General features: G+C 40.5%; 1 protein-coding gene across 2 annotated transcripts in view; it reads left to right on the top strand.

Moving 5' to 3' along the window:
- Positions 1 to 21335, top strand: part of Lrpprc (leucine rich pentatricopeptide repeat containing) — a 96426-nt gene that overhangs the window by 15860 nt on the left and 59231 nt on the right. Inside the window, exons 4-15 of one of the 2 annotated variants that reach the window (XM_045137369.1) lie at positions 2532 to 2653; positions 2764 to 2822; positions 3543 to 3629; positions 4740 to 4866; positions 5175 to 5319; positions 6283 to 6428; positions 7026 to 7043; positions 7128 to 7215; positions 7300 to 7407; positions 12229 to 12347; positions 15747 to 15840; positions 18333 to 18399. In XM_045137369.1, coding sequence (XP_044993304.1) covers positions 2532 to 2653; positions 2764 to 2822; positions 3543 to 3629; positions 4740 to 4866; positions 5175 to 5319; positions 6283 to 6428; positions 7026 to 7043; positions 7128 to 7215; positions 7300 to 7407; positions 12229 to 12347; positions 15747 to 15840; positions 18333 to 18399 — 1180 coding nt within the window. Of the gene's footprint in view, positions 1 to 2531; positions 2654 to 2763; positions 2823 to 3542; positions 3630 to 4739; positions 4867 to 5174; positions 5320 to 6282; positions 6429 to 7025; positions 7044 to 7109; positions 7216 to 7299; positions 7408 to 12228; positions 12348 to 15746; positions 15841 to 18332; positions 18400 to 21335 lie in introns of both variants that reach the window. The other variant, XM_004660130.2, reaches the window with a different exon arrangement.

Raw genomic sequence — 21335 nt, forward strand, 5'->3', positions numbered from 1 at the left:
TGTAACAACACCAGAAGTAAGACCAGAGAGGTACATAGAAAGACCCTGTTTCAAACCAGTGAGCAAACCAGTCCCCAACCACACCAGAAGTAAGACCAGAGAGGTACATAGAACGACCCTGTTTCAAACAGTGAGCAAACCAGTCCCCAACAACACCAGAAGTAAGACCAGAGAGGTACATAGAAAGACCCTGTTTCAAACCAGTGAGCAAACCGGTCCCCAACCACACCAGAAGTAAGACCAGAGAGGTACATAGAAAGACCCTGTTTCAAACCAGTGAGCAAACCAGTCCCCAACCACACCAGAAGTAAGACCAGAGAGGTACATAGAACGACCCTGTTTCAAACAGTGAGCAAACCAGTCCCCAACAACACCAGAAGTAAGACCAGAGAGGTACATAGAAAGACCCTGTTTCAAACCAGTGAGCAAACCGGTCCCCAACCACACCAGAAGTAAGACCAGAGAGGTACATAGAAAGACCCTGTTTCAAACCAGTGAGCAAACCAGTCCCCAACCACACCAGAAGTAAGACCAGAGAGGTACATAGAACGACCCTGTTTCAAACAGTGAGCAAACCAGTCCCCAACCACACCAGAAGTAAGACCAGAGAGGTACATAGAAAGACCCTGTTTCAAACCAGTGAACAAACCAGTCCCCAACAACACCAGAAGTAAGACCAGAGAGGTACATAGAAAGACCCTGTTTCAAACCAGTGAGCAAACCAGTCCCCAACAACACCAGAAGTAAGACCAGAGAGGTACATAGAAAGACCCTGTTTCAAACCAGTGAGCAAACCAGTCCCCAACAACACCAGAAGTAAGACCAGAGAGGTACATAGGAAGACCCTGTTTCAAACCAGTGAGCAAACCAGTCCCCAACAACACCAGAAGTAAGACCAGAGAGGTACATAGGAAGAACCTGTTTCAAACCAGTGAGCAAACCAGTCCCCAACAACACCAGAAGTAAGACCAGAGAGGTACATAGGAAGACCCTGTTTCAAACCAGTGAGCAAACCTGACCCCAACAACAACAGAAGTAAGCCCCTGAGGTTCACATCTCTCCTCACTTCTTTTTGTGGCCTTTGACAATTGTAAGGTGCAGTTTTCCTCATCTAAATGTGGATAATGTCACCTGCCTGACAACTGGAGAATAACAGCCTTTGTGAACCACTTGGTCCAGTGTCTGAAATATGGTCACTGTTTTGTATATTTGTTGAGATGAAAAGAAGGGCAAATTTAATAGAATAGGCCTGGTTGTCTAGCTAGAATCCCAATTGACAGCAGATGAAGCTACATGGCCACATATAATTGATAAGGATATGAAATTCAGTTCATGAGACGTTAGTGGAACATGTTTTTCTAGATGATAGGATGACCGTGATATCATGAGTGCGTAGACCAAGGCTGAGTGAGAGTCCTTGCTGGTGGGCCCAGTAGTATGCAAGCAGGAAGAAGACAGATGTTGGTGGAATATGAGTAAATAATGGTAGCAGACCAGAAATGGTGCTAGTAACCAAACGGGTCCTTCAGGCAAAGGCTGTGATGGTATGGTAAGTAAGGGTAAGCAAAAATTACCACACTGTCCTGTTTCATAAAAGAACCGTGGGCTGGAGAGATGGCTTAGCGGTTAAGCGCTTGCCTATGAAGCTTAAGGACCCCGGTTCGAGGCTCGGTTCCCCAGGTCCCACGTTAGCCAGATGCACAAGGGGGCGCACGCATCTGGAGTTCGTTTGCAGAGGCTGGAAGCCCTGGCGCACCCATTCTCTCTCTCTCCCTCTATCTGTCTTTCTGTGTCTGTCACTCTCAAATAAATAAATAAATAATTAAAAGTGAAAAAAAAAAGAATCGTAATCACAGCCCATCTGTAACATTGTGAAGACTGTTTTACATGGGGAAATTATCACTTTTTTTAAAATATTTTTTTTTGTTCATTTTTTTAAATTTATTTATTTGAGAGCGACAGACAGAGAGAAAGACAGAGGGAGAGAGAGAGAATGGGCGAGCCAGGGCTTCCAGCCACTGCAAACGAACTCCAGACGCGTACACCCCCTTGTGCATCTGGCTAACGTGGGACCTGGGGAACCGAGCCTCGAACCGGGGTTCTTAGGCTTCACAGGCAAGCGCTTAACCGCTAAGCCATCTCTCCAGCCCAAATTATCACTTTTAAATGTAGAGATAGAGCTGGAGAGATGGCTTAGCAGTTAAGGTACTTGCCTGAGAAGCCTAAGGATCTAGGTTCAATTCCCCAGGACCCACGTTAGCCAGATGCACAAGGGGGCGCATGCGTCTGGAGTTCATTTGCAGTGGCTGAAGGCCCTGGCACACCTGTTCTGTTTCTGCCTCTTTCTCTCTGTCTGTCCCTTTCTCTCTCAAATAATCAAAAATATTTTTAGAATATTTACATACAGAAAGATTGGCTTTTTCTCTAACAGGATAATACTGTGTTTCATAAATAAGGGATCTTTTAATATTTGTACATAATTCCATTGTGATGAAGGATACGATTTTTAAATGTTCCAATTACATTTGTAGGTGCTGTGTATGATGTCAGTCACTATAATGCTTTACTTAAAGTCTACCTTCAAAATGAACATAAATTCTCACCTACTGATTTCCTGGCAAAAATGGAGGAAGCAAACATTCAACCAAATCGAGTAGGTATTCACTGTTGTGATTATTCATCAACAATGCCCACTTTGTTTTGTTACACCAGCAAAAATGTTTGTATAGAATAAAAAAATGAACGAGCTCATTTCATTGCCAGGTGACATACCAGAGGCTGATTGCTGCTTATTGTGACTCAGGAGACATCGAAGGTGCCAGGTATGCATTTCTGAGAATGTGCATTTATGAAAACACGTTTGCAGATCTTGTCATCGGAAAACACATTTAACCCTGTCCTGAATGCTCTTCATAAGGGAAATCATTTCACATGTATTTTAATGTAGCACCTTTGGTAATATGATTTAGAGTAAAATATAAAATTATATAAGAAGGGAAGAAAAGTAAAAGCTGCCATCTTAATTTAAATGTTTTATCAGAATAGAGGTATACAGTGGTGGAGATGTAAAGCCGGGCTTCCATTCTCAAAACTGCTTCCTAGTGGACATGTTCTTAGCTGCTAAACTGTGTATTTATAAAGCCGGGAGTGTCTCCCTTACCCTGCTGATTCATGTGAAATTGTGTGCACCATTTACGTTCACATAAAAGTCATTGCCACTTTTGGACATAAGGCTTGGGAAACCAGAGACAAAGTTGAAATATGAAATTGTATTTTAAAGTTAATGTCTTATTAAACCTTACACTTTATCAAGGTTAATAATGTAGAATAATCAGATGTTTAAAAACTACTTAGTATTTTTAACAAGAGTAATTCAAGATCATTAGTACTTCAGGCATTAAGATTTTATGAGAATTGGTTTTTACTTTGCAGTTTTTAAAACAAGCATGTGTCACTGTTAAGCCAGTGACTCGAGGCCTAATTCATACATGTAGAGAGCGTCTTTACTTCTAGTGACTGTCTTCACTTCTTGTTTATTGCAGCAAAATTCTTGGCTTTATGAAAGCCAAAGACCTTCCAGTCACAGAGGCGGTGTTCAGTGCTCTTGTCACAGGGCATGCCAGAGCTGGGTAATATTACACCTAAGGTTTTGGTTCTTTTTTTATATATAACTTTTATTGGGAACTTTAATATATATTTTGCAGATTGGTCATTCACATCAGCTTATCCTCCTTAGTTCCCTTTTCCCTGCCTCCATTCCTTTGAGGGCCCTCCTCAGTGGGGTTATTGGTAATCCCTGTGGGCTCATGAGTGCACCAGTCAGTTCCTGTGGAGGGGACGAGGCCTCAGACTACACCTTCCCACCCCATGGCTCTTACATTCTTTCTTCCCCCTCTTCTGCTTGTGTGTGTGCGTGTGTGTGTGTGTATGTGTTTAATATTTTATGTATTTATTTATTTGAGAGAGAGAGAATGGGTGCACACCAGGGCCTCTACTGCAAATAAATTCCACATACATGCATGACCTTGTGCATCTGGCTTACTTGTTCCTGGGGATTGAAGCTGGTTCCTTTGCCTTTGCAGGCAAGTGCCTTAACTAAGCCATCTCTCCAGCCCTCATAGATTATTTTTTTATTTGAAATTATTCAATTTAAAAAATAGGGCTTTATCTGAAGTAATTAAATTTCTAAGTTTATGGCCTTAGTAAATATTTTCCTCATGAAATTTTACCTGCTGTTTTTTAAATAAACCTATCATAGAATACTTACTGTGAGGAGATATTATTTATGAAGAGATGTTACCTATATACATTTTAGATATTTACGATTTTTAGTATTTTAGAAATGATATCACCAGTTTTAGGCCTAGGGATATGGCTCAGTGGGTAAAGGCGCTTGTTTGCAAAGCCTGTTAGTTTGGGTTTGATTCCCCAGTACCAGTGTCAAGCCAGATGCACAAAGTGCCGCATGTGTCTGGAGTATATTTGCAGTGGCAAGAGGTGTTGGAATATCCATTCTCTCTCACACTCTCTCTCTGCTTGGAAATAAATTGAATAAAAATATTTTTTAAAAAAGAAATATATCACCAGTTTTATAGGTAATTGTCCTTTTGGACATAATTTCAAGTAGTTTAAATTGTTGATTTTAATAAGCATAGGTAATGTATTTTATGTATTTAATGTATTTTATGTTACATTGGCAACATTATAGTTGTGTTTTATTTTCTTTGAATTGATTTTAGAGATATGGAGAATGCAGAAAATATTCTCACAGTGATGAAAGAGGCTGGAATTGACCCTGGCTCAGACACATACTTAGCATTATTGAAGGCATATGCTGAGAAGGGTGACATTGACCATGTTAAGCAGGTATGACTTACACTGTAAATAAGCATTAAAATCACTTTTATAGTTGTGTTATGTGTTACCTGATGCATAGAAGTGTACCTTATATCAATTTTATTGATGTCTCCTTGCAGGAGGCAGTATTTAAGGACAATTCTTAGTTTTGTACCTTGGCATTGAAATGAAACAGTTACTGTTAGAGTAGAATATATTTCCTGTTCTCTAAACAGTTTCTAAATACTCATGTGGTATTTGTTCCTAATTTTTTGAATCTTGATATTTTAACTTTGATGTATCTAATTTCTTGTTCTAATTTCTGGAACTGTCTGTAGACTTTGGAGAAGGTGGAGAAGTCTGATCATTACCTTATGGACCGTGATTTATTACAAATTATTGTCAGCTTTAGTAAAGCTGGATATCCTCAGTATGTCTCTGAAATTTTGGAAAAGATTACCTATGAGAGAAGATATATTCCAGGTAGTTTTAAAATTTGTATCTTCATGACTTTCAGGAAAAGTTGAGTCACCCTTTCTTTTTTTTTTTTTAATATTTTTTGTTCATTTTTTATTTATTTATTTGAGAGTGACAGACACAGAGAGAAAGACAGATAGAGGGAGAGAGAGAGAATGGGCGCGCCAGGGCTTCCAGCCTCTGCAAACAAACTCCAGACGCGTGCGCCCCCTTGTGCATCAGGCTAACGTGGGACCTGGGGAACCGAGCCTCGAACCGGGGTCCTTGGGCTTCACAGGCAAGCGCTTAACCGCCAAGCCATCTCTCCAGCCCGAGTCACCCTTTCTTACAAGGGAAAAGGCATTCCCTTAATAAGAGGAGACTGTGGAAGAAGAACCATAGGACTTAAAGTCAGTGTGATAAGATAAAATATGCTGAGTTCCTTTGTACGTGGGAATGATGGTATTTGGAAGTGTACTGTTGTTCTATAGGCAGACATAACTTTTATTTTATTATATTTTTATTTATTTATTAGAGAGAGGGAGAAGGACAGAGAGAGAATGGGTGTGCCAGGGCCTCTAGCCACTGCAAACATACTCCAGACGCATGTGCCGCCTTGTGCATCTGGCTTACATGGGTCCTGGGGAATTGAACCTAGGTCCTTTGGCTTTGCAGGCAAGTGCCTTAACCACTAAGCCATCTCTCCAGCCCATAACTTTTTTAACGAGAGAGAGGTAATTGGTGTGACATCTTGTGCACTCATGCCACCTTACGCGCTCGCGACCCCTTGTGCATCTGGTTTACATGGGACTTGGAGGGTCGAACATGGGTCTTTGGGGTTTGTAGGCAAGCGCTTTAACCACTAAGCCATCTCTCCAGCCCGGACATGACATTTTGGTGTTTGTATTTCTTAATATTTTCTTTAGTATCAGTTGTGATATAAAAAAGATGCTCAGTTTACTAACAAAAAGTTTTTTGTTTTCTTCCCAGATGCAATGAACCTCATTTTGCTTTTAGTTACTGAGAAACTGGAAGACATAGCATTGCAGATTTTATTAGCATGTCCTGTGTCAAAGGAAGAGAATGAGAACAACTTTGGCGGCTTCTTTTTACAGCACTGCATCTCCATGGGCACGGTATTCTGTCCACTTTTATTTTGTAGATACAAGATTTGTGAGATGAGACCAATTATAAATAATATAAAAACTTAGTTTAAAATTTTTTTTAATTAATTAATTTATTTGAGAGAAAGGCAGAATGAGAATGAGAATGGGCACACCAGGGCCTCTAGCCTCTGCAGATGAACTCCATATGCATGTGCCACCTTGTGCAGCTGGCTTATGTGGGTCCTGGGGAATTGAACCTGTGGCCTTGCAGGCACGCGCCTTAATCGTTAAGACATCACTCTAGCCCCAAAATCTTGTTTTGTTTTGTTTTTTGTTTTTTCAAGGTAGGGTCTCACTCTAGTGCAGGCTGACCTGGAATTCACTGTGTCGTCCCAGGGTGGCCTTGAACTCATGAACTCACAGCGATCCTCCTTTCTCTGCTACCCGAGTGCTGGGATTAAAAGCATGTGCCACCACACCCAGCTCAAAATCTTGTTTTAAATGTTGAAGATTTTCAGGCGAAACAAGGATGAGAAAGCCACATTTTCCATTTCCAGAGTGGCTGACCATGTGCAGATCAGGTGGTAGAGCGTTTGCGCAAGTGGCTAACACTGCGTCTTTCCCCAGCCCGCGGACAAGCTGATTGGCTAACACTGCATCTCTCTCCAGCCCGCGGACAAGCTGATTGGCTAACACTGCGTCTCTCCGCAGCCCGCGGACAAGCTGATTGGCTACTGTAAGCAGCTGAAGGAGGTGAAGATGCACTGCGCTCCCCTGCAGTCGGCGCTCCACTCTGCTTTGCTGGCCCACAGAACCGGTACCACCGCTTTGCTTTAACTGCCCTCGGCATTTGCAGGTTTTGCAGAGGTAGCGTGGTGATATTTTGTGGTGTCTCTTTCAGATTTGGCGAAAGCTCTAATGGAGGCTTTAAAAGAAGAAGGTTTTCCTGTCAGAACTCACTATTTCTGGCCATTGTTAGTCCAACATCAGAAGGAGAAAAATGTTCAAGGTTAGGTTTTGTCTTTTTACCAACTTCCTAATTGGTTAGTCAATGTGAGTGGACACTGTTTAGATTCTTTGGAAAAGCATATTTCTAGGTGTTAGATCTTGTGAGAGAGTGAAGCTGCATTATTATGATACTGAAAGCATCATTTATGTAAGCATTTTTGAAAGAAAAGATTTCCTTCATCATAATTTCATTTCTTAGTTCATCTCTAAATCTTGATATTCAGGCTTGTGAGAAATATAAATAGTTCAGAAAACCCCTTGAGCATTTGTCATGAGCTTACCTTGGGCTACGGAGGTGGCTCCACCAAGAAAGTGCCTGCCTGGTATGAACAAAGTCCTGGGTTGGATGTCCATTGCCTCCTAAACCAGGAATGGGGGTGCAGGCCTGAGATCCTAGCACCTGGAAGGTAAAGGCGGGGTGATTAGAAGTTTAAGGTCATCCTTGGCTGTATAGCAAATTCCAGGCCGGTCTAGAATTTGAGAGAGACAAAGAGAGAAGAAAAGGAAAATTAGTTTGTCTAGCCTTAGTAAAGTTAAAGTCAAGTTCATGAATACAAAGGTGTGGCCATTTCTTTTGAGGACCAGTCTTACCTGAGCTTAGTTACAACAATAGGAAAGACAAAATTTTCATTGCAGAACGAGTGTTCCTGACCTGACAGCCTGCTGATTGAAGGACAGAAATGTTCAATCTTCCAGCTTCTTAAGTACATTTACGCATTTAGCATACTTTTCCCCTGTACACATGGGATGTCTATAGGATATGAATAAGAATTGAAGAAATATCAAATTTTAGAGTACAGTATCTAATTCTTTGGTTTGCATTATTGGTAATTCAGAAAGAGTAGTCTCATCAAAAGATGCTTTTAAGAGAACTACTTTCCCCTTGGGGAAACAAAAAATGGTCTTTTTCATTTTATCTCACAGTATAATGTGCTTAGGAATGAGATGCAGAGTTGTTAGTGTGACATTGGGTGACAAACAAAATGCACAAACAACAAAAAAAGTGCTTTTAGCAGACTTTCATATTGCAATTTTATTTTAAATATACAGCAGTCTTATGGTTTAAAGGAAATAGTGAAACAAGTATTCCCTAATTGTTTCTGGCTATAAAAGTCTAAATCCTTTTTAGAAAAGTCTTTGTGAAAACAATATGCTAGTTGATTAACTCTTTGTGTATCCTCACATTGTGAAAGCAAGCGGTCCCCTCTAATCCACTATTGAATCACAGAAAGTTTATATCATCTTATCACACCGTATCATATGCTAGTAGTATTTACATTTACACGGGTAGAAAATGCTTCGGGTATCCTTGGAAATGTTTGTGTGTCAGCTGAATTTGGTTTTCTGAGCCATATCTTTGCATCTATAGATGAATTGGTTGCTACATTATTGCTGCTTGGTAAACATAAAATAATGTGGCAGTTTCTCTTCTGTTATAGTGAGTTGAGCTCGAAAAAAATGGCTTTTTGTTGAATCTATCTTCTCTTGGAACCTCAGAGTTTAGATGGCGGAACTGCCACTTTGAAAGCTGTCCTTAAGTTCATGAAAGACCTGAGAGCCCCAAGGGACTCTCTGACTGACCTCCGGTTCCACCTGGAGCAGCCCCAGGTGTTGGGGTGACCGTGGGATAGTTTCTGTCCTCATATTCATACCATAACTCCCCCACATCAGAAGTATGCAGCGGTTACACTACAGTTGTTTTATGAATGTTATTCTTTAGACATCAAGTTCTATATGAAGGACATTTTAAAAGGAGGCCCCACTTTTTCTTTTTTATTTCTTTTAGTCAATGAAGGTTTTATCTGGAAAAAATAGAGAAGTTTACGGTTTATTGATAAATACTGACCTGAGAGTACAGGAGAGTGTCAGTTGTTTTTTGGTTTTTAAAAACCACATGTTCTCCTTTGGACCTCCACCTTTGGAGGCCCTCAAAGATCATACAGTATATAGTGTACAGTCTTCTCTCATGTTTGCATGTAACAGGGAAATAGCTCAAAGTATTGTGTATAGCTGCTGCCAGTGTAAGGTTGGAAAGTAACATTTTCTTTAAAAATATTTATACTTGCAAGCAGAGAGAGAGAGAGAGAGAGAGGTAGAAGAGAGACAGACAGAGGAAGTGGGTGCTAAGGCCTCCAGTCTCTGCAAATGAACTCCAGATGTATGTGCCACTTTGTACATCTGGCTTTACTTGGGTACTGAGGAAATCAAACTTGTCTTTTGGCTCTTTAGGCAGGCACCTTGACCACTGAGCCATCTCTCCAGCTTTAAGGTACTGTTCTTGGGCTGGACAGATGGCTCAGCACTTGAGGCGCTTGTCTGCGAAGCCTACGGACCCACATAAGCCAGGTGCACAAGGTGGTGCGTTTGTCTGGAGGCCCGGGTGTGCCCATTCTGTCCCTCTCTTTCTCTCACCATCTGCCTGCCTCTTTCTTCTCTCTCTCTCTCTCAAATAAAAAGTGCTATTCCTACTAATGAAATGAACTTGTTCTTTGTCTAGTGTCTTATCTAAGCTGGTAGAAATATTAGAAGGCAAAGCCTGCTGTGGTGGATAATATGCAGGAGTGTTTAATAATAATAATAATAATAAAAGAACCTTTTAGGATATTATAAAAACAGATTTGGAGGTCAGATAAAACTGAACCTTGGCACTTTGAATGATGGGTCATCATATTTCTGTGGAATTTTTATGGCAGTAATTTAGCCATCACCAGCTTTGAAACAGAATCCTCAGGAATCATCTTACTTCCATTTTTTTCTCATGCACATGTAGAAAAGTCCACCTTTTAGAATATAACATTTGCAGCAAGCTGGTCTCAGTTAGGGGGAGCTCAGAATGAGTAGAGATCTGTCTATCCTCTGGTATGGTATCATTAGAAAACACACCTGGCTATCATAAGTTAACTTTTAAAAATAGGAATATAAGCCTGTAATCCCAGTTACTGAAGAAGCTAAGACAAGCGGATCATGGATTATAAGTTTGAGGCCAGCTTGGGCATTTTAGCAAGACTTTGTCTCAAAATTAAAAAAAAAAAGTGGTGAAAATGTAGCTCAGTGGTAAAATAATTGCTTTGCATGTGCCTTGGTTTAGTCAGTAGTATGACCCCCCCAAAAAAGTTTTTTTTTTTTTTTTTGTCAGAAAATTTATATAGTCCTACCAGGTCATTTACCTCTGCCCTTCTTCCTAACAAGTTGCTTCTCTCTTGTCTGGTGCTGCTTACTAAAGGGTGTCTGGTGGAATGAATGACCTCATCAAGCAGAGGTTGGGATCCCAGGCTTTCTTGAGCCTGTTGTAAGTTTCAGGGGGAAATTTATATACTAAAAATGCCCCCCACAAAAAAAAATTAATTAAAGGCTGGTAGCATGCATCATCTGAATAGATAGGCACACTTGCTTTCGTAAGCCTTATTGGGAAAAGAAGGAATTAAGAGAACACGGTATATTTGAGGCATAGAGAGCAGGGTCAAGTGTTTGGTATAGTAATACCTGCAATCAGTGTGGCCTGCTTCCAAATATTAGGAAGCCTGTCACCCAAGGGACTTGGTAACATTTCACAAATGCAGTCCAGTGACACCTGTTGGCACTATGCTGCACGCTAAGTCTATAGCAGTTATTCTTCATGTAACTGAAAGCTGTTCTTTAACTGGAGTCTCTTTTCTCCCCTAGCACGCAGTCCCTAGTAACTACCATTCCCTTCCTTCCAACGGAGCTCCTCTGACTAGGACTTCAACTTCTTTCTTTTTACTATTCTTAGTTATTTAGTTGAGAGATAAAGACACAGATACAGAGAGAGAATGAGGATGGGCATGCCAGGGCTTCTTGCCACTGCAATCAACCTGGACAAAAGCACCACTTTGTGCATCTTGCTGTACATGGTACTAGGGACTCAAACCCGGGCTGTCAGACATTATAAGCAAGTGCCTTAGACCATTGAGCCATCTCTCCAGCACCTGCATTTATTTCCACACTATTTTATTTATTTGAGAGGGAGGGACACACACCGGTACACAGGTACATGCAGAGCTCAGCTGCTTGTTAGAGTCTACATGTAAGTTAGACATTAGTAACATAAGACTTTATTTTATTTTTACTTATTTACTTGAGGTGGGGGGAGAGGGAGAGAGAGAGGGAGAGAATGGGTGTGCCAGGGCCTCCAGTCTCTGCAAACGAAGTCCAGATGCATGTGCCACCTTTTGCATCTGGCTTACATGGGCACTGGGGAATCAAACCTGGGTCCTTTGGCTTTGCAAGCAAGCACCTTAACTACTAAGCCATCTCTCCAGCCCCATAAAACTTTTTCTTACTCACATGCGTAATGTAAACTTCTTTGTGAGACTGGTCTCATCTTGGCTAGATGTTGTATTCTACTCCCACAGTGCCCTCCGTTGCAGCAGTTATTCTTGCGAGGTTTCATTGTGAAGTTTACCTTTGCAGTTTACCTCCGTAGAACTCACAAGTGCAGAAGTAGAGCGAAACGGAAGAATTAATGGGTTTTTAAATAATTTGTTATTAGAGAGAGGGAGGGAGGGAGGATGGGTGCACCAGGGCCTTCAGCCACTGTAGACGAACTCCAGATGCATGTGCCACCATATGCATCTGGCTTATGTGGGTCCTGAGGAACCGAATCTGGGTTCTTTGACTTCACAGGCAAATGCCTTAATCACTAAGTCATTTCTCCAGCCCAAATATGGTTTTTATCTGTCATTGTCACCCAGTCCTCTTGCTAACTAAATGTCCTATCTGATGATTCAGAAAGTAATTGAACTCAACTTTCTGACCAATTTATCCCAAGTTCTTATCTCTACTTCTGTGTTGTATTGTATAGGCATAATTGACCTTCTCAAAGTAATGCATGAAATGGGAGTGGATCCTGATCAGGAGACGTATGTAAATTATGTGTTTCCATGCTTTGATAACGTGAAGTCAGTACGTGGCATTTTGCAGGTAAGTGCAAGTGTGGTTTGATTGCATGAATGAAAACAGTATCTTCTCTCCCTAATGTTTGATAGCTTTCAAAAAAAAGGAAAGGAATTATTACACTAAGGACTCAAAATGTATGTACAGCTTTCTAAAGTTGTATAAGATTTTGGGTAGTATAACATATATAATAGTTTAACTTAACAAAAAACGGCAAGACAACATTTTTCTTGTGTGTTGAAAAGACCATATGGCAGTATCAGAAAATTTCTAACAATATTTTCTCTTTAATCCTTGAAATAACTTCATAATTACAACCATCTTAATGTTACAGTTGAAGGTCTTTACTACTTTTCCTAAGTCATACATATTTTATTGGTAGAAATTATAATTTTTTGTTTTGTTTCTCGAGGTAGGGTTTCGCTCCAGCCTGGGCTGACCTGGAATTCACTATGTAGCCTCAGGGTGGCCTCGAACTCAGCGATTCTCCCAGCTGTACCACCTGAGTACTGGGATTAGAGGCATGCACCACTATGGCTGGCACAAATTATTTCCATTATCATCGTTGTTATTATTATTATTAATTATTTATGAACATATTTGTGTGGCTATATCATGTGTTGGTACCATCTTTTCCCTGCCTCCACTCCTCAGGGGCCCTCTTTAGTGGGGTTGCTGGTATTCCCAATGGGGTTGTAAGTTATGCATTGTAGGAACAGCAGTCGGTTATTGGGGGGAGTCAGTGCCTCTGGGCATGGCATCCTAACCTGTGACTCTTTGTGCCCCCTCTTCTGCAAAATATCCTGAGCCATGGTGAGCGTGAAGTCTATTCAGTGATGAGCTCTCAGGAGCCTCTGGCTTTGTGCTTTGGAAGGTGTAAAGTGTCCGGCGTCTGTCTCCGCCCTGGCACTGCTCGTCAGGCTCGGCCCGGAAGCAGCGCTCTTGCTCGTCTCCCCATTCCCCTGAGGTTTCTCCTGGGCCTTGACTGAGATGCAAGGGTGGTTTATCTTCTCAGATCCCGCTACCTTTCTGCCCGCACACTTACTTTTTTTGGTTTGTCAAGGTAAGGTCTCACTCTAGCTCAGGCTGACCTGGTATTCAGTATGTAGTCTCGGCTGGCTTTGAACACAGTGATTCTCCTACCTCTGCCTCCAGAGTGTTGGGCTTAAAGGCGTGCGCCAGCACACCCAGCTCCAAAATTGTTTTTTAAATACTTTGGGGCTGGAGAGATGGCTCAGAGATTAAAGGTATTTGCTTGCAAAACCTGATGGCCTGGGACTCAAATAAGCCAGATGTCCAAAGTGGCACATGCACCTGGAGTTCGTTTGCAGTGGCTAGAGGCCTTAGCCTATCCATTCCATCTCTCTCTCTGTCTACTTCTCTCTTTCTCTCTGTGTTTGCATTTAAACTAATAAATAAAAAATACTTTAAAAAGTTACCTTCTTGCATACTTTTTATTTTTTAAAGATATTTTTATTTATTTGCAAGCAGAAAGAGAGATGGGTATGCCACGGCATGGTGCCACTGCAAACGAACTCCAGGTGCATGTACCACTTTGTGCATCTGGCCTTACGTGGGGGCTGAATGATCAAACCTGGGTCATTGGGCTTTGTAGGCAAGTACCTTAACCGCTGAGCCATCTCCCCATCTCTGCTTTCTTACAGATCCTTATTAGCCCACGTTTTCTTTCTTTGCAGAAATATAGTGAAGGATGCCAATGTTGTCTTGTTATTACTTTTGCTTCTCTTAGAAAGAACCAGACCTAATTTGTAAATGTCCTAAATTTGATTGTACTCATTCTCATTTCAATTATCTTTTTTCTACATTATTAATTATTGTTGACTTAGAAATAACCATACCATTAAATGGCCAGTAGAGCTGGTAGTGTTGCTATACTTCATAATCTTTAGCTATGTATTAACTCGTTTTCATCACTTAAAAATTATATATTGTGCTGGGCGTGGTGGCACACGCCTTTGGTCAGCCTGGGCTAGAGTGAGACCCTACCTCGAGCCCCCCCCAAAGGTATGTATTTATTGATAAATTCATGAAAATGATGGTTTTAAGTGATAAGAGTATAAGATTTGTCAATAATTCTTTGAGATACTCTACTATTTATTAAATTTTTTCGGATACAAGTATGTTTAAGAAAAGTTGTTTATATTATTCAGCAACATACTGCCTTCATTTGTTAGTCTTTTTTATTTATTTTTTTAAATCTTTTTAAAAAATGTTATTTATTCATTTATTTAAGAGAGAGTGAGAGAAAGAGGCAGAGAGATCTCCTGCCACTGCATACAAATTCCAGATGCATATGCTATGTTGTTCATTTTTCTTGACGTGGGTCCTGGGGAATTGATCCCCGGCAGACAGGTTTTGCAAGGAAGCTCCTTTAACCGCTGAGTCATCTCTCCAGCCCCACTTACTATCTTTCTGTAGTTGTATGTAGTATCACTATATCGTAATATAGTAATATGTCATATCACTTGTTTGTTGGTGTATGGATATCATAGTTATTTTTATTCATCACCTTTTCTTTATTATCTGGGTGATTTTAAATATCATGCTATTATGAAAAGATATAAACATTTGACCCAAATTCTGGCTCATATACTTAAATGATTTACTGCTGGGACAAGTGAAGAATCATTTGTAGTTGACTAAGTTTAATGCTTATCTTGCCACATGTCTGTAGGTACCTACCATGTTAAGTCTATGCTAAGAAGTTTTATGGGTAACAGGTTATTATTTTGAAGATAGCATTTAATTTGGAATGTTTGCAAATTATCTTATATGAAGATTTTGCCATTAAAATTAACTTACTCAGTTACGTAAAGTTTTAGAAGATAAATTTTTTTGCTATTTACTTATTTATTTAAAGAGAGAAAAAGAATATGGGTGTATCAGGGCCTCTTGCCATTGCAAACAAACTGGAAACCCATGTGCTATTTAGTGCATCTGGCTGGCTTTACATGGATACTGGGAAATCAAACCCAGGCTGTCAGGCTTTGCAGGTCAGTGCCTTGAACCACAGAGCCATTTCTCCAGCCCCTGGATGTGGTTTTTTATTTTTATTTTTATTTTTATTTTTATTTTTATTTATTTATTTGAAAGTGACAGACAGAGAGAAAGAGAGAGAGAGAATGGGTGTGCCAGGGCCTCCAGCCACTGCAAACAAACTCCAGACACGTGCTTCCCCTTGTGCATCTGGCTAACGTGGGTCCTCTGGGATTGAGCCTCAAACTGGGTTCCTTAGGCTTCACAGACAAGCGCTTAACTGCTAAGCCATCTCTCCAGCCCTAGATGTTTTTTAAATGGTAGGTTATCATGGAATATGGTGACAAAAATATTTAGAAGGTATGAAATCGAACGCATATAAAAATCCTGTTATTTGAGGTATATTATTGCCATATGCTTTATCCTTAGGAAAATGGGTGTCTACCCGAGAGTAATACATTTTCTCAAGCGGAAGTGAGAATTGAGGCTCTTAATGGGAACTTGGACTCCATTTTGTCATTCTGTAAGTCTTTAGTACTAGACATCAACTTGATAAGTGTTCATTTCAGCTTCTGCTGTGGGTAAACAGGGCAGTTCACGAAGTCCGCGTTAGGAAGGTTTTAGGCTTTGTTTAGGTCAGACTTGAAACCCAGGTCATGAGCCATGGTTGGGCTCCTTTGGAAGTAGTTTCAAAGTTGGAAGGTGTTGAGTGGGCTTGGACTAGGCAGGCGTTCTGAACACTGAGCGTCTAGTTGTAATTCAGCTACTGCAAGGTGGCTAACTTCTCTTCGCTTCAGTTTGCTTAAGTTGAAATGCTACTCCCTATATCATGGGGTTATTGTGGAAATCAGGTGAGACGTTTTTGAATGTTCTCTAAAGGTGCATCTGTTTTCACATAAGTTATGTGAAGCTGTCTCCTAGACTTTGCTAACAAAACTACAGTAAACATAGAACTAAACATTTAAGATGCCAGGGTGCTTTGCAGTGCCATCACGTGTGCATAAACTCATGTCCATGGACGGACAAGGAGAGCACAGTGAGGTTAAATGATTTACTCATGGCACCCTTTGAGCCCTAGCAATAAGACCTTCCGACCGTCAATAAACGAGATGTTCCTTAAAGTCTTCACTGTTTTTTAAAGACCTTCATGATGTTACTTGATAGATTTTCAGATTTTGTGGAAAATATATCATTGAAAACCAAAACACCCAGCATTTTTTAATTTCCTAAAATGTTTTTTAAAAAAGTTAACGCCAGGCGTGGTGGCACACGCCTTTTATCCCAGCACTCGGGAGGCAGAGGTAGGAGGATCGCTGTGAGATCGAGGCCACCCTGAGACTACATAGTGAATTCCAGATCTGCCTGGGCTAGAGTGAGAACCTACCTCAAGAAATAAACAAAAAACAAAAGTGAAGTTTTGATTTATTATCAATTTGTAAAAACCAGATAATTTATTATATACTCCCTATATCATTTAAGCTAGTTCATTTAGTAAAAGTAGCTACTACTGTAGTAGAAAGACAGAGTGCCCACGGTGAGTGTTGATGTGAGCGGTGTAGTCATTTGTCTGCTGATGCTGGCTGCGGGCTGAGTAGGTTGATTTTACCGTGCACGCTAGGCTTTTCCATACTGACAAGATGAAACCAGAAACATTAGTCAGGGAGTCCGGGCTCATAAGCTGCGTGTACACTTGCTGCCTCTTCCTCTTAGCATACCATCTATTCTTCTTGATTCTCCTCTTTATTTATTTATTTTTTTCAGACTTGTTTGTTGCTAAGGAAACTAGATGCTATTTGTTCTCAGCCTTCTGGCTTGTTTCTCGCTACCATTTTAATGGGGGAAAAAAGATTGGCAATATTCTGTAAAATACTATTTTGAGAAGTATGAAGATACATTTTTAAGAGGTCGTTCATTAGTTTTTAGAGGAAAAATGCTGGGGACTGTAAGACTAAAGAACATGAGCTCCTTGTCAGCTCCCCTCCCTTTGGATGTGCAGGTTTGGAAGGGTTGCTAGTGTTCTAGACGGCTCTCAGGCACGCAGAGGTGTTCGCTATGCCAAAGAAAATGGCAGGGGTGGGCAGGGGTAGATTATCTTTTTTTAATTTTGGGGGGCTTATTTTTATTTATTTATTTGAGAGTGACAGAGATAGAAAGAGGCAGAGAGGGAGAAAGAGGGAATGGGCATGCCAGGGCCTCCAGCCACTGCAGACGAACTCCAGACGCGTGCGCCCCCTTGTGCATCTGGCTAACGTGGGTCCTGGGGAATCGAGCCTCGAACTGGGGTCCTTAGGCTTCACAGGCAAGTGCTTAACCACTAAGCCATCTCTCCAGCCCCAGATAAACTATCGTTTTTGTGAGGTACTAGGATACAATCTTTCATGATTAAACAAAACTCAAGGTTGCTGAGAAGCATGTGGTTGTATCTACTTTCAAATTCCTTGAGTGACTCTCAGGTTAATTTATAATTTTATATTTCTAAATACTGAGAACTTTAAGCCCCTTGTATAAGGGTCTCAGTAATCTAAAACATTTAATACATATTTAAGTAAGCCAAAAAGTCTTTACGATAACTTTCACAATGTGCTCTTTAAAAATTTGGTCAGATATCTTAAGCTCAATTTAGTGTCTTTGTAATTTCATTCTACTATGAATTCCTTTCATTTCATTTGTGTCATCAGAAGCCATATTGCATATAATAAATAGATTAATGCTAACAACGTTATATTATAGTGGTAGGGAAAGATTAATTCAGGAAGTGCCTTCAGCAGCTCTGCTCGTCCCTTACTAATTTTGGCAAGGGGTACATGAAAAATCAACAGTAAATATGATATTACTTGATAAAATGCCTTAATGATATATTGCAAATATTTATTACCTCATTACTTAATTTTGTATGAATTGTCTTGTGGTTTTTAAATTTTAAAAAGTACTAGTAAAATGTGTTAGCAAGTAAATTAGTGACCCAGTGTTTTTTGTTTTGTTTGAATTTTTTGGTCAATAATTTTTCTTTTGCAGTGGAATCGAATACAGTTCCTTTCTCATTTAATTCCCTAAGAGGCAGCCTAATTTTAGGCTTCAAGAGGTAAGGTGATCAATCTTAATGTTCTTTGCCAATTACTGATTTCTCCTATCCTTGGGCTCTATTGAATAATGAAAGGCAGTTGTTTTTTGTTTGTTTGTTTTGTTTTAAATTTGGGAGAGAGAAAGAGGCAGAGAGAGAGAATGGGCACGCCAAGGTCTCTACCCATTGCACATGAACTCCAGATGCATGCACCCCCTTTGTGCATCTGGCTCATGTGGGTCCTGACAAAGTGAACCAGGGTCCTTATGCTTTGCAGGCAAACGCCTTCACCTTAACTGCTAAGCCATTTTCCCCAGGTTTGTTTTTGTTCTTTTGTAATGTAACCCTGGCTGGCCTCAAATTCCTGGACATCTTCCTGCCTCATCTTTCCATGTGCTGGAGTTGCAGGAATGAGCCACCATGCTCAGCAGATAGGTACTGTCACCTTCCAGCATACTGATAACTGAGATAACCTTATCTGTTTCTTCTTTTTATATGGTTGAATGGCCTGAGCATTGCATATCATCCTCCCAGTATCTGGCCGATGAAATAATTATGTGTTCTATATATAAGTTCATTATGATCTCCATTGAGCTTTCAGAACACGTTCATAGGTGAACTGCCATTCCCAGTATAGGGCATGAAGCAGGAATGAAATATTTTACCAGTACTTGGTGAAAAAGCCAAATAACCTAACATTGATACCCTAGATTTAAAAAATAGCTAAGAGTGGGCTGGAGGGATGGGTCAGCGGTTAAGGCGTTTGCTTGTAAAGCCAAAGGACCCAGGTTTGATTCCCCAGGACCTATGTTAACTAGATGTACAAAAGGACACACTCATTTGAAGTTCGTTTGCAGTGGCTGGAGGTCCTGGCATGCCCATTCTCTCTTCCTCTTTCTCTGTCAAATAAATAAATAAAATTAAAATATATATTAAAAAAATAGCTAAGAGGCACACGGGTGATGGTTGGTCACAGTCCCAGTGGTTGGCTGCTGTACCCTAAGTTACCTGTTTCTTCTCCTGGCCCCCTTCATTTTCATCCACAAGGTTCTCTTTGTTCTTCTAGTCCAAGGTCAATGTCTATTCTTTGGTATTTGTATTTTCTGGTTTTGTTTCTTCCTGCATAGTGGAGAACAGCTTTGGTTCTTGAGATAAGCATGGATATAGTAAATTTTTTGAACTTTAATGCCTATATTGTACCCTTAGGCCTGATTGATAATTTGCCTGAGTTTAAAATTTTAGGTTTGAACTAATTTGTATTTAGAATTTTAAAGGCATCGTTCCACTATGTTAATCCTTTACAGCGTTGCTGTAAGGATTAAACCATTCTGAGTTTTGAACTTTTATGCGACTTGTTTTTGTATAACTTTTTTTTTCTAGAAGTTTATAGAGTGTACCTTTTAGTTGTAGTTTTTCATTTGACAGTGAATCAACTTACATATGATTTTTCTTAAATCTCTGGATATTTAAGGAATATTTGTTTTCTTTTTAGTTATCTAGAAGTTTCTAGGAGCTTATGGAATTTAGGAAGGCTTTCTTTTCTAATACCATTATTGTTCTGATATTTTTCCCTTTGGAACAAAAGAGTTCCTCCCTCCCTCCTCTCTCTTTTTTCTTTTGCTTATTACAGTGCTGTGTGCCCAGTGGTTTCTTTTAATCTGGCCATTTATGTTAGGAAATTAAATAGCTTCCCTTTCTCATCTTGGACTAGTGTTGTTTTGTTTTTATGATCTATATACTATGGTATTCTTTCAAGTTTATCATGATTATTATTGAACCTTTCATTTCTGTCACTTTTTTGTTTTTGATTTGAAACAGGGTCTTGGTATGTAGCTGATGCTGGCTTGGGGCTCAGTATGTAGCCGAGGCTGGCTTGGGGCTCAGTATGTAGCTGAGGCTGGCTTGGGGCTCAGTATGTAACTCAGGCTGGCTTGGGGCTCAGTATGTAGCTGAGGCTGGCTTGGGGCTCAGTATGTAGCTGATGCTGGCTTGGGGCTCAGTATGTAGCTGAGGCTGGCTTGGGGCTCAGTATGTAACTCAGGCTGGCTTGGGGCTCAGTATGTAGATGAGGCTTGAACTTAACATCTTCTGGGGGCGGAGCTTGTAGCCCACCGCTAAGGCGTGTTCAGAGCAGGTTGAGCTGTGGCTCTTTGTGTTTGCTGGCTGCTTGATGGTCTGATCTGTGGAGGTGAGCCAGCTTCTTCTGCCATAGATGTTGTTTCCCTTGGATTATGTAAGACTGAAAGAAACCCTTTGCTCCCATAAGCTGCTTCTGGTCAGTGGTTTATCTGGCAATAGTCAAATTGGTACCAGGAAGTGGGACTGTTGCTGTGATGGATCTGACCATACGGCTTTGGTCTTCTGGAACGTGTTTGTGAGAGGAATGTGGAAAGATTTGGTACTTTGGGTTGGAAAAGTCTTGCTGTGCCGTGAACAGAGCTTGATGTCCTAATCTGGTGAGATTGAAAATTCTAAGTGCAGAGAGAATTGTGGACTATGCAGGCTTTCATGAACTTTGAAAGGGTAATTAGGAAATTTTTATTAGAGCTGGGCTACTGATGTAAAGGCTGGCTGCATTCTTCTGCCTGTGCCCAGAGTTTGATCAAGGTTTAATTTAAAAATAATGGACTGGTATGCTTGCCTGAAGGTATAGAGCAGAAAGATTTGAGAAATGTATGGTTCATCATAGGAAAAATCCAAGCAGGTTTAAAGTTCCTGGCACATAGACTGGTTTGAGGTTACTGAAGCTGCAGTTAAGCAGATTACCACTTTTTAAGGGTGTGCCAATTGCTTTTCATTGAAACAATGCAAATGATGCCCTAAAGGTGAAATCCTCACATTGATGCCTCAATTGAGTCAGAATACACACTCTTTTGGAAGGAGTTGGTTTGGAGGAAGACTGATGACCGAGTAATTTGCTTTTCACAGTCAAGATTTATATTGGCTATATCACTTAT

Source organism: Jaculus jaculus, chromosome 18 (genome assembly GCF_020740685.1).
Source record: "Jaculus jaculus isolate mJacJac1 chromosome 18, mJacJac1.mat.Y.cur, whole genome shotgun sequence".
Taxonomy (NCBI): domain Eukaryota; kingdom Metazoa; phylum Chordata; class Mammalia; order Rodentia; family Dipodidae; genus Jaculus; species Jaculus jaculus.